The sequence below is a fragment of the Berghia stephanieae genome, chromosome 12 (assembly GCF_034508935.2).
Source record: "Berghia stephanieae isolate SIO BIC M18660-M18661 chromosome 12, UCSD_Bste_1.3, whole genome shotgun sequence".
Taxonomy (NCBI): domain Eukaryota; kingdom Metazoa; phylum Mollusca; class Gastropoda; order Nudibranchia; family Aeolidiidae; genus Berghia; species Berghia stephanieae.
In genome coordinates, this window is record NC_088371.1 from 33,293,721 (window position 1) to 33,311,549 (window position 17,829).

Sequence of the window (17,829 nt, forward strand, 5' to 3'; positions counted from 1 at the left end):
TAATAAATAATAATGATAATAATAATAATGATAATAATAATAATAATAATAATAATAATAATAATAAATAGTAATAATAATAGTAATAATAATAGTAATAATAATGATAATGATAATGATAATGATAATGATAATAATAATAATAATAATAATAATAATGATAATAATAATAATAATAATAATAATAATAATAATAGTAATAATAATAATAATGATTAATAATAATGATGATGATAATGATGATGATAATGATGATGATGATGATGATGATGATAATAATGATAATAATAATAATAATAATCATAATAATCATAATAATAATAATAATCATAATAATCATAATAATAATCATAATAATAATCATAATAATAATAATAATAATAGTAATAGTAATAGTAATAATAGTAATAGTAATAATAGTAATAATAGTAATAATAGTAATAATAGTAATAATAGTAATAATAGTAATAATAGTAATAATAGTAATAATAGTAATAATAGTAATAATAGTAATAATAGTAATAATAGTAATAATGATAATAATAATAGTAATAATGATAATAATAATAGTAATAATGATAATAATAATAGTAATAATGATAATAATAATATTAATAATGATAATAATAATATTAATAATAATAATAATGATAATAATAATAATAATGATAATAATAATATTAATGATAATAATAATATTAATGATAATAATAATAATAATAATTATTATTATTATTATTATTATTATTATTATTATTATTATTATTATTATTATTATTATTATTATTATTATTATTATTATTATTATTATTATTATTATTATTATTATTATTATTATTATTATGATAATTATGATAATTATGATAATTATGATAATTATGATAATTATGATAATTATGATAATTATGATAATTATGATAATTATGATAATTATGATAATTATGATAATTATGATAATTATAATAATATAATAATAATAATAATAATAATAATAATAATAATAATAATAATAATAATAATAATAATAATAATAATAATAATAATAATAATAATATAATAATAATATATAATTATTATTATTATATAATTATTATTATATATAATTATTATTATAATAATAATTATTATTATTATAATTATTATTATTATAATTATTATTATTATAATTATTATTATTATAATTATTATTATTATAATTATTATTATTATAATTATTATTATTATAATTATTATTATTATAATTATTATTATTATAATTATTATTATTATAACAATAATAACAATAATAACAATAATAACAATAATAACAATAATAACAATAATAACAATAATAACAATAATAATAAAAGTAATAATAGTAATAATAGTAATAATAATAATAATAATAATAATAATAATAATAATTTTTAAAAAAAGGTCGTTGAATCCGATTCCACCTGTCGATTGTGCATATAGATAAATGTATCTAGTTGTGCATTCACATATATTTGTGATGTCTTTATTATTATAAAAGCGGACGCCAACAAATTGAACGATATTGTAATATCGGATATAATGTCTTCATGTTCATCACAGGTTTTTAAATTTTTTTTTGTTTTTTTTTTTATTTTATTTTTTTTTTTTTTTTGTTTTTAATAATATAAGATTGGTTTGTTGCTTTAACGTAACTGATAACTTTTTCATAACTATGTGTATACAAATTGTATAATCAATATACCTACCTTCAGAAACACATGTCCAAGTAATTAATTATAGTAATAATAATAACAATAATAGCAACAATAACAACAATAACACTAAAAACATCAACACCAACAAAAATAGTAGTAAAAACACCTACAATAATAATAATAATAATAATAATAACAACAACAACAACAATAGAAATAATAATAATGATAGAGCATATAAAATTAGTGATAAAAGTACTAAAAAGTATTATAACAGCCACGTTAGCAAAAACAGGAACCATAATATCTAATAATAATAACAACAACAATAACTACAACAACGATAATAAAAACTACAAAAACAGTAATAATAACAATAATAATATTTCATTTTATTTTATTTTATATTATATCAATTTTCTGATCCTCATATCGGTTCTTAATATCGCTAATGGATTATTTTTTTTGGGCCATATTTGATTTTTCAAACGAGAATCACATGATTTATCCACATACGATCCGTTAATTATGATTTCTATCTCCCGCCATACAGATTTTACTGATTTACAATAACAAAAAGAAATGCTCAGAATAGTCTATTTCATCACAATATTGACATTTATTTGAACTTGCAACTTTGATTTTATGAAGCTATATATTGGTAGGGTAAAAATTAATAATAATCTTCCATTGTAAAATCCTTAATCTTGATTATTTTGTACAAACATAAGGTAAAATCCAATGATTTGCATGTAACTCTACGCTTTTTTACCCCCAAAATCCTTTAACATGTTCTTTTGTATAACTCTTTTCTGGAAAGATTTTGAATAATATTCTTTTTTTGAAATTTTATTAAATCTTCTGATTTCGAAACTTTTAGGCATGATACAGCGTTTTGGACTACACTATAATCAAGTCTATTCTATTATATTTCCCATATATATCTTTGAATTCCCCAATTGACATGATACGTCTTGAATTGATGTAGATTTGCTTAACGTAAAACACTTTTTTTGCGATTAGATTAGTTGAAAACAGTACTTTACCTTTGAATTTAATTTTATTATTGTTAAAAATTGGTTCATCTGGGTGAATTTCCATACCTTGATCTTCATGAGGAAAGTTAAAATACTATTTTTCCAAAATATGTTTTTCACCAATTTTAACCCTTTGAATTGCGCACTGTTTATACTTGCTTTCAATGCTTTTTTTCCCTAAAAATGCGTCTAAAAAGTAATTAGATACTACTCTCCAATCGCAACTTTCATCTGAATAAAACTTTTTCCCCAATTAATCAGAAATGATTTTTTAAAAGAAATTATGTCAATCATGTTCAGGCCTCCATTACTTCTATCGTTACACATGGTCTTTCCTTTTACTTTCTCAAAAGCTCTCCTATTTGATGTTTTCTTTGCCACAAAAATTTAAAGAACAATCTATTTATTTCCTTTAATACAGTCAACGGGATTGAAATACTCTGCATGATATAGATTAACATAGAAATACCAAAGGTTTTTGGTTTATTTTTCCTATCAAAGAAAGGTCCCTTTTTTCCCATAACTTTAGCATTTTCTTTTTCCTTTCAATTTTATGTATCCAATTATTTTTATTTTCCGTAGCTGTCATTTTGAAACTGAATATTACTCCTAAAATTCTTAGATCATCAACAATTGTTGAACAATGAATCTTTCCTAAGGTTTTGATTTTTGTTCAGTTGCATAATTTTAGATTTACTCTTATTCAAATTAAGCCAAGAGAATATCGAAAACTCATTAATTTTCTGTAACACATGTTTTAAGTCTTTTTGATCGTTTAGAAAAAAAGTTGTATCGTCAGCATATTGTTTTATAATAAATCTTGTGTTATCTATTAGTATTCTTTGAATGTATTTCTCCTGTCTTACTTTAGATGCCATCATTTCTACTCCTAGAATAAAAGTTAAAGGAGATATTGGACAACCTTGTCTAACACCTCTTTGCATCTCAAAATCCCCCGATATATGTCACCCATTTTTAACATAAACCTTCCTATTATTGAGAATGGTGATAATACAACCTTTGAAATAATTTCCGAAACCAAAGTAAGCAAAAGTTTTTAATAGATATGTTGTTGATATAGTGTCGAAAGCCTTTTTATAATCAATTGATAACATTAACGAGGATAAGTTTATTTCTTTTTCATATTCTTTTACATCATCAATTTCCCTCAAATTTCTGCAATGTTTCTTCCACGAATAAATCCTTTTTGGTCCTTACTAATTATATTACTTATAACCGTTTTAAGTCTGTTTGCCAAGGTTTTTGCCAGTATTTTATAATCAGCATTTGTTAATATTATAGGCCTCCAATTCTCTAAATCTTCCCTATCGATAAATTGATTTTTCGCTTTTAACGCTATTACCCCCTTTCTTTGACTGTAACTAAGCATATATTTAAAAAAATACTAAACTCAAAACAGTTGAACATCGCCGTTTTAATCTCATGCCAAAAAAACTTTGTAAAATTCTACTGGAATTCCATCTGGCCCTGGAGAGAATCCATTTTTCATTTTTTCCATAGCGCTCCTAATTTCATCTAACGTAATAAATCTGTCACAGAATTCTTTCGCTTCATTTTTTATTTTAGGTATAGTCTTATTTTTTACATATTCATCACACAACATTTCTATTGTTTCGTCTTCTTTCAATTCGGTGTAAAGTTCTGAATAATATTTACTAATAGTTTCTAGAATTTCCAATTCATTTGTAACATAATCAATTTCACCACTTTTCAATTTATAAATTGTATTATTTACAGCCCCGATCTTTTCTAATGATAGAAAGAATCGATTACATTTCTCTCCCTCCTCTATCCACTTGATGCCTACTCTTACTCCGGCCCCCATTGTTTCTTAAATTTGTTTTACTTCAATTCTTTTCCGTAACTCCAATATTCGTGATAAAATATCGTTGTCGTTAGGGTAATATACTAATTGTTCTTCTAATTCATTAAGGGCTCTTATTTCTTCATTATAAGTATCTGATTTCTTACGACATTTATATTTGCAGTAGTCTTGAGTAAATTCCTTAATGTCTATTTTAACACAGTCCCACTTAAGGTGAGGATCCAACCTTTTGTTTTCTTCTAAGAAACTTTGGATTTTTTCTTTCATTAATGTTATATATTTTAAGTCACTCAATATTGATACATTCATTTTAAATAAGGAGGGTCCTTTTTTGAAGGATGTGAATTTAAATTTTGATATAACAGCTCTATGATCAGTAAAGGCAATGCCTTTAATTTCTGCTTCTTGTAAAAAAGGTATAAGCATGTTATTTATAAAGATATAATCTAGACGTCTAGCTATCAAAGGAGATCCTCTACTCCATGTAAAACTTTTTTCTTTTTTATGTTTTATTCTCCATGTATCTGTAAAGGCTAATATATTTATAAAATCATTAAAATTTTCAAGATTTTCTTTATCGAGTGGTTTGCCAGATATTATGTCGAACTCATTATTTACCACAGTGTTAAAGTCCCATAAACAAATCATTGGTAAATCTAGATTTAACTCAGATTTTGATATTAAAATCTTTCCTAAATGAGAAAATAAATAATTTTTCTCCTGTGTAATACATGGAGCGTAAATATTAGCTATTAAAATACCTCTATCTTTGTTATTGTATGTATTTTATTTTATCAATAATATTCTGGAGTCTTTATATGCCGTATTAATTTCTACTTTATCGTTTAATTGTTTGGAAATAAGAAATAATTGTCCTCTATTTTTGGATGTCCCGGAGATAAGATAATTTTCCCACCCCATTCTTTTTCAAATACATTTGAATCCTCCTCCAATAAATGTGTTTTCTGTAATCCTACTATGTCTATTTTATTTTGCTTGATATTTTTTAAAATTGCATTCCTTTTTTTCCTGTTTCTTAATCCACAAACAGTTAGTTAAAGGATACTTAAATATTCTAAACCCCCATCTGATAAAACCGTGCTAAAATTGTTTGGATTCATTTTAATTGAAGTATTTTAAAATTAATATTATTTTATGTTTTAGCATTATTACTGTTACTACAATCGCTTTTTAACACCATTTTTACTCAGATAGTTTTGGGCGACCTCTTTTTCCTTCCTCTTTTGGTGACCCTTCTCTCTTTCTACTAGAAGATCTTGTCATTACATAATCCTCCATTGTTTTAAACTTTTTTTTGCCTCCCTCACAACGTGTCTCCCCCTCTCTCTTTTTTCTTCTCTTTCTCTTTCTCTCTCTATCTTTTCTTTTTCTTTCCGACCTCTCCTTTCTTTTTCCTTATCCTCTTCCATGAATTCATTTGATTTTCCTTTTCCACCAATCTCACCTTCTCGCCTCTCTCTTACCTGTTCATCGTTACCTCGCTTCTTCTTTCCATTTCCTTCTTTTACCACTTCCATATCTTTTCTTACTTCCTCTCCTCCCCGTGTATTAATTCTATCATGTGTTTTTTTTTTGTCCTTATCTCCCACCTCCCGATTCTCTCCACTTTTTGTCTCCTTTCTTCTCTCCTCCCTTTTCTCTCCCTTTCTCTCCTCTACTTCTTCCTCATCCTCCACCTCCTTCTCTCCCCCCTCTTCCGTCTCCTCTCTCTCCCCTCCATTTCTTCTTCCGACTCCTCCTCTTTCTCCTCCCTCTCCTCCTCCCTCTCATAGTTTTCTACTCTATCCTCCTCTGTTTCCACTTCTTTTTCCTCCAGATGATATGGACAATCGACTTTCCCATGTCTCCCTGTTTTGCATCTTCTGCAGACGACTTGTTTTCTACATACTGTGGCACTATGGCCTTGCTCCGTGCAATTCCTGCATCGATTGTCCTGCATTTCCTTATAGTACAGGAACCCTTTAAAGATGCCTACGTCTATTATTCTTGGTGTTGGGGCAGTAGGGGTACAAATCCAAACCATCCTTTCCCAGTCACCCAAGTCATCATCTTGCCTTGCGGGTCCCTTACCCGCTCCATGACCATTCTACTCGTCATTTTAAGTCCAAGCATCTTGACCTTTTTTTTCGATCTCTTCATTGGAGAATGAGATTGGGATTCCACCAATAAACAGTTTGGTGACCGCAATCTCCTTCCCCTCTTCGTCCACGAGAATAAATGGGTTCCTCCCATTCAGATCCAGTTTTCTCCCTCTGGCCAGCATCCTTACCCTGGCTTCGTTGTTGGAGGGATAAATCCTCCATAACCGCCCTATCCTTTGGGCTCCTATGAGGGATCCATCCCCTCCCGACTTTTCCGCCGCAAAACATATCTCGAATGTAGTGAAGCGGCTGTCCTCCACCTTTAAAAATACAGACAAGACTGCAGACATGTTCATTAATTATATATAAATTAAATTACTCAATATCCACTGTGAGACTTTTTTTGCAAAATGATTGTGTATATAGGTGTGTGTGTGTGTGTGTGTGTGCGTGCGTGCGTGTATATGTGTGTGTGCTAAAAAAACAGAGAGAGAGAGAGGTGGGGGGGGGTGGAGATAGAGAGAGAGAGAGAGAGAGAACGAGAGAGAGAGAGAAATAGAAAGAGAGAAAAAGGGAGATAGAAAGTGTGTATGAGCGTGTGTGTGTGTGTGTGTGTGTGTGTGTTCGTGTGTAATTGTTTCGGCCTGTATACGTGAAAATAAATTTATTATTACCTCATTTATTTTAATACAACTCACTAAAAAAAGGAGAGAGATAGAGAGGAGGGGAGGGGGAGAGAGAAGGGGGAGGTTTTCCGAAACTTCCCAGCGTTAAGAGAAACGACTCAAATATAAAGAAATGCAGCGCTTAGAGCCCCCGGAAGGTCTCCCAAAGAATGTAAGAGAAGATAAGGGAAAATGGAGAGCAATTTATCCCCTAATAATATTCTACTTTAGCCTTCTAAAAATTACATATCCTGACCAAAACAAATCAAAAATAGTAGTAGTAGTAGTAGTAATAATAATAATAATAATAATAATAATAATAATAATAATAATAATAATAATAATAATAATAATAATAATAATAATAATATAATATGTAAGGGAAGAGAGTCAAATAGCTACGAGGAAAACAATAGTGAAACTATCCTCTATCGAGGAAGGGAAGGTTGTAACTGAGAAAAGGAAAACCATTCAACTATGTAACATTACCGCAATTTAATCTTACTTTTACTTAACACCAATTATAATAATAACGTTAACCGAAAGTAATAAGAAAGGGTACACTAAAATTACGAAAGTCACATAAAGAAAACAAAAATAACAAAATTATACGCCTACCTTTCTTCTTTATGTCCGCCACTCAGCGGGACGCTACCGGATTAAATTAAATATGAACTGAATGCTGACTTGTCAGTACTTATTTCCATTCCGTATTGCGATGCACATTCAGTTAGGCGGTCTGTTAAGTCTTCTAGTTCTAGTTTTGTGCCTGCCAGTAGGTCAATATCGTCCGCAAATCTTAAATTAGACAACAGGCGGACGCCGATGGATATCGAGGTGTGGTAACCCCCCAGCACATCTTGCAAGGAGCTTTCAAGGAATATACTGAATAGCATCAGAGATAATATGCAGCCCTGTCTGACTCCTACAGTAGTGTTGAAAGGAGTTCCTAATTGGTCATATACCAGGACTGTGCTGTTTGACCTGCCATACAATGCCTCTATTATCTGGATGAGCCCTTCTTCAAAATTATATTTCCTCATCACAATCCAAAGACCAGACTCTTTCAAATGCATTTCTGAAGTCTATAAAATTATGGTACATCGCACGCCGGTGCTGAAGGCATTTCTAAGCATCCTAAGGTTAAATATTTGCTCCACGGTACTTCATCCTTTTCTGAATCCTGTCTGTTCTTCTGTCAGTATTTCTTCTGTTCTAGATTGCATTCCGTTATGGATTATTCAGAGCATGATTTTGCTTGGATGGCCTATCAAGCTTATTGTTCTGTAATTCCTGCATTGTTTTAAGTTCCCTTTCTTTGGGAGGGGTATGACGATGGATTATGTCCATTCTTTGGGTCATTCTTCCTGATCTCATACCTTTTGGCTGAGCATTGTGAACACGTTTATTACCTCTTCTCCGTGGTATTTTAGCAGTTCAAATGGTATGTTGTCAATTCCTGGTGACTTATTAGGTTTAAGACTTTTTATTGCTGCTCCCACTTCTTCCTTCAAAATGTGTGGGGTATCGCTCAATTCCGCTGTATGACAAATTGGACGAAGTACTGAATTGCTTGTATTTATCTCTATGCTGTACAGGTCATTGCAGTATTCAGTCCATCTTTTAGTTACTTCATCTTTGTTTGTCAGCAAGTTGCCATTTTTGTCTTCGATTGCGGTAGTTTTTGGTTGTACAGATTTTGTATTTAGCCTCAGTGTATTATAGGCACATTTGCTGTCTCCCCGTTCCATTCCTTGTTCGATGTTACGGCATTGCTCCATCACCCATTTTTCTTTTGTGTTACGTAGTTTTTTTCCTCACCTCTGTGTTTACTTGTGATTTATCTTCAGCACTAACGTGTTTCTTGCTCTTCAGCTTTCTTCGTTTATCGCAAAGGGCCATTGTCTCATTTGTCATCCATGGTTGTTTTGTCTCCCTTTTTCTCAGCCCTAACACTTTTCTGCAGTTGTGGAAAGGGCTTCATTGATGTCTCTATAGAATTATATCACGTTTAACGCTGCGAATTTGCCACCTATTTGGGCTTGAAAAATGTCAGCGACATTTGGATCTTTCAGTTTGTCTAGGTCAAAACGTAAAGTGGCCATGGTACGTGTCCTTTCAACAGTTTTATCTTGAATGTTCCAAGTACAAGATTGTGATCGCTGCCAATTTCTGCGCCTGGATATTATCTGGTCTTTGCTTTGTTTATGCTTGATGTAAAGCGTTGAGGTGTCAAGATATAGTCAATTTGATTATGTACTTGTCCATCAGGAGAATAATGCCACGTGGTGGTTCTTGTCATCTTGTGTGGATGTAATGTATTGGCATTTGTGAGGTTATGTGTCTTGGCGAACTCAAGTAGTCTCAGGCCTCTATCGTTTGTTTGTCCGCATCCGAAACGACCAACAGTTCCAGCCCATTCTTCATATGCATCTGGTCCCACTTTGGCATTAAAATCACCTTGTATTATGAGGATATCCTTGTTCTGTGTTTTCGCAATGGTATCTTCAATACTTCCATAAAAGTTTTCAATTTCTTCATCTTCGTAGTCTGATGTTGGTGCGTAGACTTGAAAAATTGTTACATTTTGGGGTTTGCCTGCAATATTTATTTTTCTTAGTCTGCTGGAGATGGGAGTGCATTCAATTATTGAGTTGATGTTTTCTTTCTTAACTATGAATCCTACTCCACATCGGTGTTTCGTATCATCTCCAGAAAACCAAATCTTGTGGCCTTCCCTTGTTGATATTTCTCCAAAGCCAGTCCATCAACTTCGCAAAGTCCTACAATGTCCCATCTGTACCGCTCGAGTTCATTTGTGCCTCATGCATATAGTGTGCGGACGTTTCAAGTTCCTGTTGTGATTCCCGTTTTTGGGAGATTCCTACTTCCAGTAGCTCATTTTCCACGTCCACCCTGGAGAGTGCCAGTGGAGCGCGCGGTCGTTGTTTTCCCGGGCCTCGACCAATCCGGTATCTGTATTTACTTTTCATCTGCATGTCCTTTTGGTAGGCTTGATGAACTCGGCGGCGCCATTCACCTCTCCGAGATGAATCCGACCGTGGTTAGGCTTTTCCTGTATCGATTATTATGATGTGGGGGCCGGGCCGTGTCTCCATCACTCGGCGTGGTCTCGGCAGGTCTCTGAGTCCGACGGTTGTCTCATTCACCGTCTTGGATTACGATAAGGCGTTGTCCGGCCAATGTCCGGGGTGCCTACTTTAGTCTGGCCCAAGGAGCCCGCAAGCTGTTATACCACGACAAGGTATAGACACTAGTAACAGTATGGTCTAAACTAAAAACAATACATAACATAACTAAATGAAAACGATAGAGATGTCAATATTGTCGGGCATCCATGATGAGAAGATAATGAAAACATGGCATTTTGTCGGGGACTGACAGACCCTGAAATTTGGCATGAATAAAATTTAATGTTATTCAAACAAGCGTATGTATTTGAGAAACCTACACCAGAGAAAATTGTTTCAAAATACAGTGCAACTCCTGGATAATGACATCACAAAGGACCGCAAAGCTATGTCGCTATTCCGGTGTTTTCAAGATGGTGGAAAAAGGGGGCGTGGTGAGACATGTGAATACGAAAAAAGGTGATGCACGGACCAGTGCCTGAGAGATGGCACATATTAGCAACGTTAGAATGTGTACTTCTCATGTGTACAAAGGGTATACCAACTACGATTTCACTCTCCAGTGTATATTTTCATTGTTTTTGTCGTAAATAGTGCTTGAACACCATTAATAAAATATTATTTTAAAAGGTGGCGTTTTTATGCACCTCCGTTGAAGTTTAAAAGATGCACCGTCTCTAAGCACCTCCGTTGGCGGTGCTGGTTAATTAACAAAAATGTTGCTGCTTGAATCTCGAAGGAAAAAATAACGATAAGTGTTGAATTGTAAGTTTCAATCTATTAGACATACTGTGGATGTTTTGGAAGTCCCATTTATCGACAAAGCATGCAAGAAGCACAAGAACGCAAATGCACATATCTAGTCTTAATTAAAATCAAATCAATACTGATGAGTTTTGAAAACCAAAATTTTTTATTTAAGTGCACGAAAATTTACAAGCACAATAAGATCGAATTTGTAAATCCATTTGAAAACATCAAACTTTAGCTTCATAAAACCCCTGAAATATTTAATGGATATCTCGTTTTTTGGCACTATTTAAAAGGAAATTGAAAGATCCAAAATATCTGCGATATTACTCTTCATAACATTTATCATTTAATGATCCCCACCCCCAAAACGCGAATGAAAATTTCCAGTCCTAACGTCCTTGGCACAAATGAAAAATTCTTTTGAGTTTAGAGAACTCCTCAAAGGGCCTAAACTAATGATTCCAAAGTTACAAAGTTATCAGTTCAATTTTTTTAGCAAGTCACTGAAGTCTAAAAGAGAATAATACTTTTATCTCTCATAACTCTGCGGTAACTTAAGAATCATTTCATTTACCAAATCTGTGGGATCTGAAAAATTCACTCAAGTTACAATAAAAATTGCTGCCAAATGCAGTCTTTAATCCATGTTGAATACATATCACCGGTTTACCAGGACTCCGTCGCAGTTACGGACTGTGGGAATTAACAGACCATATACAGATTGACCACTTTGCCAATTGACGCTACCTTTAAGAAAGAAATATAATAGTAAGTGTCATAACAAAATAGTAAATATCTTTTTAAATATTAAAACTTAAAAAATAATAAGGCAGTGTCTACGTACATGGTAACCGGGCACCTAGCCTCAGGATCTATGAACATGGTAATTCCAGTAACTAGTTTGCCACTGCAATACAAGCAATGGATGGACCTCGCTGAGTTTAAGAGGATAAAATTGCACGAACCACGCAACAGTTTCAGCTTGACCTCAGTTTCAGTGGGATTTGAACCTGGGACCTTCCAGCTTAGTCACTATAAGCTGAACAACTTAAAAAGCACAATACAATACCACAGTCATTTGTCCTGTGGTGATTCTAGAATAATTCTTTTTTAGATCAAAAATAATTTTCATATTGTCTTAAACGTCTGTTGTACATTAATATTAGTTTAAGATTTACCTCGGCATTTATCATTCAAATTCAAGATGCATTTCTTCTTTTACTTTTTATTTTTATAACCGTAACCTTATTTTTGCGATACAAAAAATATCGAACTGATCATAGCCGCTCTCTCACTACTGGCTCAAAATGTTATTGCAATGCCAAGCATTGTGCCCAGAATGGTGCGATAAGTTATGTGTGGTAGCCAGTCATTTCATAAAACAATTTATTACCTGGCCGTTAACAGCGTTGTCTCTGTCGAAAAAGATCTAAGTATTGCCTGACTACGTGTTGCTGTTGGTCAGAGACCTTTTGTAAAGCGCTTTCGGCACATTTAGTGGATTTTGTCCTATATAAAAGCTCAATGTTGTTGAGAAAGGAACCTAACTCAATTCCTTTACCGCTAACGGGCAATATTCTCCGGGTTATATCCCTTCCTTAACTTGCCAATTTTCCAGAAGCAGTCTCCGGGCATGACTAAATTGAACTATCGAACTCATTAATTACTGGATAGCTGAAGCTTTTCTAGACCTGGTGAACGTACTCATTGACAGAATTGCCCCGTGTTCAATTAACTTTAAACGAATGCTTAAGTTAAACAAAGGCTAAAGAGTCAAACATACTTTTTGCAGTCTGGACCATAAGATTCAAATTTTTCACTGCAAATCGTGTACAGAAATTCTAGATACATCCTCGTTGAAAAGAAAACTCAATCAGCCGATACTTTTAAGACAAATAAAAATATTAAAAAGAAAAATTCAATTTTAGTTTAGCAATGCGTAACAGGAAACTGGGCATCTTTCTGGAGACATGTATTCATTAAAGGAGGACAACATTAGACATACGTTTGTGTCTCTGAAAAATTCTTCCTCTCGAGTTTTTGGATAACATAATCCTCGGATTAGATCAACTTTCTTTCTGGTCCCTGGGAGCTTATCTTAAGCGTACTGCGGTGTACCTATTACGCTGCCGAAAATTTTACACTTGACAGTAACTAATCGCAAATTCTATTTTAGTCGCAATTAGACTCAATTTTTTTTATAAATATGTATTATTTTTTTTTCTTGTTACTTTATATTTTCAGTACTTAATTGTCCCTCCCCCCTCCCACTATTGAGTGTAATATATAATAATAGATTAGTTAGGTAAATGCACTATTGACACCAGGACCAAATGTTTAAAGGACAACAGCCATTCCAACTCATATTTTATTACGATACATTCAAGGTGGCGCACTGAGATGGAGAGATGATGACCAGCTTGTGACAAAATTGATGTTCCAGAATTTGTATTTTTTTAATTAAAAAAATAATTTCTTGGAAGGATTCTGGGCAGAGAGTTCACATTTTTTCTATCCCTTATATTTGTTTTCCCTTTCCATGTTGCTCCCTGTCTTTGTTATGGATTAAGATTGCTCAATTTTTCCTGGTCCTTGCGGGGGTCTTTAGTTGGGAGGCAGACAGTCAAATACAGTACCTTTCTTCTTGAGATGATTTTTTATACTGTAAATCATCTCTCTGTTGTGTACTGTTATAGTTATAGGTTTTGAATATTATTGCATTATGTAAATGTTTTAGCAGGATCCTTTGCTTGTGTCTCGGTGAGACTTTGAGGTAATGTCAAAATTGGTACATCTTTGAGGTGCTCGTGAAATCTACTGTTCCCTATTTACTGAATCAGTCACCATATCGTCATCCTTTTTATAGTGTTGCAAGCGCTATTAAGTCCTGTAAGACAATATTGGTTAGAATCAGCATGGGTGCGCAACTGGATGCGCGGGTTGACGGAGGCAGGAAACAATAACAAACCCACATGGTTGCCATTACCTCCACCATCATTCTCGCTCACGGTTTGTGGAAAGCACTTCATTACAGGCACGTAATAGTGAATCTAGTGTTTGTTTTGAACATTTCTATTATTATTCTTTGTAAATTGACCCATATTAAAAGAAACATACAAACAAAAAAGGCATGACCAATCACTAACAATGCCGTGTAGTGTGTAGACAGTAACACAGTACTGTGAACATGAATGACACTGGGATCGGAATGTCGGAAGCCAGAAATCGTTCGCAACTCAGCCTCGCGTACTCATTTAATCAGTCAATTTAATTTTCATTTAGCTTGCCTATTCTTCAAGTTTATGTTATATTCACCTTTTCATTTTAAAAAGGATAATCCAAACAGACCATAAAAACGATTTTATAATAAGCCGACTTCAACTTCCATCACTTACGACATGAACTTATTTTGGGTGGGTTTTTTTTTTAACAAAACCGTTTGACTCAAACTAAAGCTTCGGCGTTGGATAAGGAGCGAGGTCCCTGTTGCCATCTTGCTTAGTTTATACAGAGACTGGGTTGCCACCTTGGCTGTTCTTGATAAATAGTAGTAAATAGCACAACCTTGTGCAATATGAGAGAGAGAGAGAGAGAGAGAGAGAGAGAGAAGAGAGAGAGAGAGAGATTTTGAACAAAAAACGAATATATCTCTCTCTCTCTCTCTCTCTCTCTCTCTCTCTCTCTCTCTTCCTATTTCATCTGTCACACTGTTTGACAATCTTCTTCACCTGTCTCACTTTCTCTCTCTCTCTCTCTCTCTCTCTCTCTCCCCTCTCAATCTCTCTCTATCACTCTCTCTCTCTCTCTATCACTCTCTCTCTCTCTCTCTCTCTCTTTCTCTCTTCCTATTTCATCTGTAATACTGTTTGACAATCTTCTTCACCTGGCTCACTTGTACTTGTAATATCGGGTGTAAGGTAAAATTTTGAACAATTATTATTATTTATAAAATGCAGAAACTTTGCAAATAAACGGATAGACTAGATATTAATTCGATTCGAAAAGTGGAACACAAAAGCAGAATTTGCGAATACCCGGTCCAGACATAAGCATCATGGTCTTATTTATAAAGTGCAGAATCTTTGCAAATAAACGGAAAAAATAGAGATTAATTCTAATGGAACAGTGGAACACAAAGGCAGAATTTGCGAACAACCTAACACATAAGTGTCATGGTCTTATTTATAAAATGCAGAAACTTTGCAAATAAACGGATAGACTACGATTCGAAAAGTGGAACACAAAAGCAGAATTTGCAAATACCCGGTCCAGACATAAGCGTCATGGTCTTATTTATAAAGTGCAGAACCTTTGCAAATAAACGGATAAGATAGAGATTAATTCGAATCGAAAAGTGGAACACAAAAGCAGAATTTGTGAATACCCGGTCCAGGCATAAGCGTCATGGTCTTATTTATAAAGTGCAGAAAATTTGCAAATAAACGGATAAAATAGAGATTAATTCGATTCGAAAAGTGGAACTAAAAGCAGAATTTGCAAATGCCCGGTCCAGACATAAGCGTTATGGTCTTATTTATAAAGTGCAGAAACTTTGCAAATAAACGGAAAAAATAGAGATTAATTCAATTCGAAAAGTGGAAAACAAAAGCGGAATTTGCGAATGCCCGGTCCAGACATAAGCGTTATGGTCTTATTTATAAAGTGCAGAAACTTTGCAAATAAACGGATAAGATAGAGATTAATTCGATTCGAAAAGTGGAACACAAAAGCAGAATTTGCGAATGCCCGGTCCAGACATAAGCGTCATGGTCTTATTTATAAAGTGCAGAACCTTTGCAAATAAACGGATAAGATAGAGATTAATTCGAATCGAAAAGTGGAACACAAAAGCAGAAGTTGTGAATACCCGGTCCAGGCATAAGCGTCATGGTCTTGTTTAAATGAAACAATGCAATTTTTAAAAATATATGGTCATTGAGTAATTATGCTAAATATGCGGAGTTCAAATAGATAACTTGATCTGTGATTTTTTTTATAATTAGCTGTTTTTATTCTCCATCATTTAGATTATGTGATTAAGTTTATAATTGAAATACAAACTGTATCTCACTTATCAATGTTTTGCAATAAAGGAGAGTGTGAGTGAACCTGAGCAAAGAAAATTATTTGAGAGAGAGATATTTATCATGCTTTTCAGTTTGTAGTTGAATTCTAGAATGGATTCCTTATAGTTCTCATTGATTGTATGTCAGTCTTTAGGACACCGATTACCCTAATGCGGCCACAATTTACAATGTGACGGCCACAAGCCCGTTAAATGCAGAGTGGGGTACTGTTGTTTGCAAGTAATGCTATGGTTTTAATAGGATATTAAAATACATTCCTGTGTTGGATTTTGGATTAAATTCATGTCTTCTTCGGATTTTGGGATATTTAATTTTCATGGATTGTGATTGTGATTTTCAAGACTATTAATGTAAGTAAATGCCCAAATAGATATTTTTATTCATTTATTCTTTTTATTTTAGTTTTGTTTTGTTTTGAAACATTTATTATAAGAAATATTGTACATGTGCACTTATACACCAAAGACTATATCCTTTCAACTGCTTATTATTAATAATAGAGTGAAATCCCAATCATGATTGCCAAAATAAAACTGGCGCTAGAATCCCGACTACCTGTCTAAACAAATGTTGTTTGTACGATACATACTAACTACACGTTCAATATCGGGGGCAGAAAATATACGTTTGGTTTTATGAAATTAAAACAGTAGTCCCACATTGTTCTTTGATGTTATTTATCGTTGCATTTGCTTTGAAACTTACACATTATATTATATTGTGTTACATTGTTTACAAAATATTTCTGGTACTCGTATGTACGTGTAGTCAACGGACCACCGGTCTATCGTGTTCTTTATTATTTTATTATTAATTTTGGCTTGGCATCTTACATATGTGAATTTGACAGGTTGTTATGGATGGTAATTATAACATTAAGTGGTCTTTAAACATTTTTACAGCGTTTTAAATTCTTTCTTGCATTCATTGCCGAGCACCTCCACTTTTCTGTTACTATTTTAACGATCAGCTGATTTTCTCTTGCCTCCCCTTTAATTTCGCGGACTTTTTTCAGAACGATGCGTGGGAGTGACTAATTTTTTTTTTTTGGTCTTTTTTTGTTTTTTTTTTTGTTCCAGATAAGGAATTTTAAGATTTGATGGTTGTCCATAGACTTTTCAAAATAAAATTTGAATTTGACTATGAGTACGATGCAGTTATAAGTGCTTGATTTCTGAAGACTAATTATAAATGGTGACCCCTCTATTGCGTTTTTGTATGCCATGAAAATGTTACAAAGACAATGAAGCGACGTTTTTTGGGAATTCTGAATTCATTCATTAAACCCTTGAGTTTGATGAGCGCCTGTTGCATTTTAGGTCATTCAAGTATTTTAGAGTGACAAACTCAACTCGTGCATGATGGGTTTATATGCATTTTTTTGTCTTTAAATTGTCAATAAAAATAAAATGCTTTTTTTTTTTTAGCTGGCAGGTCTGAATTGAATGCTATTGCATACAATTTTGTACTTTTAATCTTTTTTCTTTTTACATTTAGCCATCCTCACTTTATCCGGA

The 17,829-nt window shown here is 32.7% G+C and overlaps 1 protein-coding gene across 1 annotated transcript; it reads right to left on the reverse strand.

The window, feature by feature from the left end:
- Positions 1-8,693: 8,693 nt before the first annotated feature.
- Positions 8,694-9,101, reverse strand: LOC144957638 (uncharacterized). Its single transcript, XM_078888984.1, has one exon. The coding sequence runs from the start codon at positions 9,099-9,101 to the stop codon at positions 8,694-8,696; it is 408 nt and encodes a 135-aa protein (XP_078745110.1).
- Between the last annotated feature and the right edge of the window lie 8,728 nt (positions 9,102-17,829).

Bases quoted from the DNA above. Each gene is read 5' to 3' on its own strand.
- LOC144957638 (XM_078888984.1), bottom strand. From the start codon at position 9,101: ATGGAGCAATGCCGTAACATCGAACAAGGAATGGAACGGGGAGACAGC.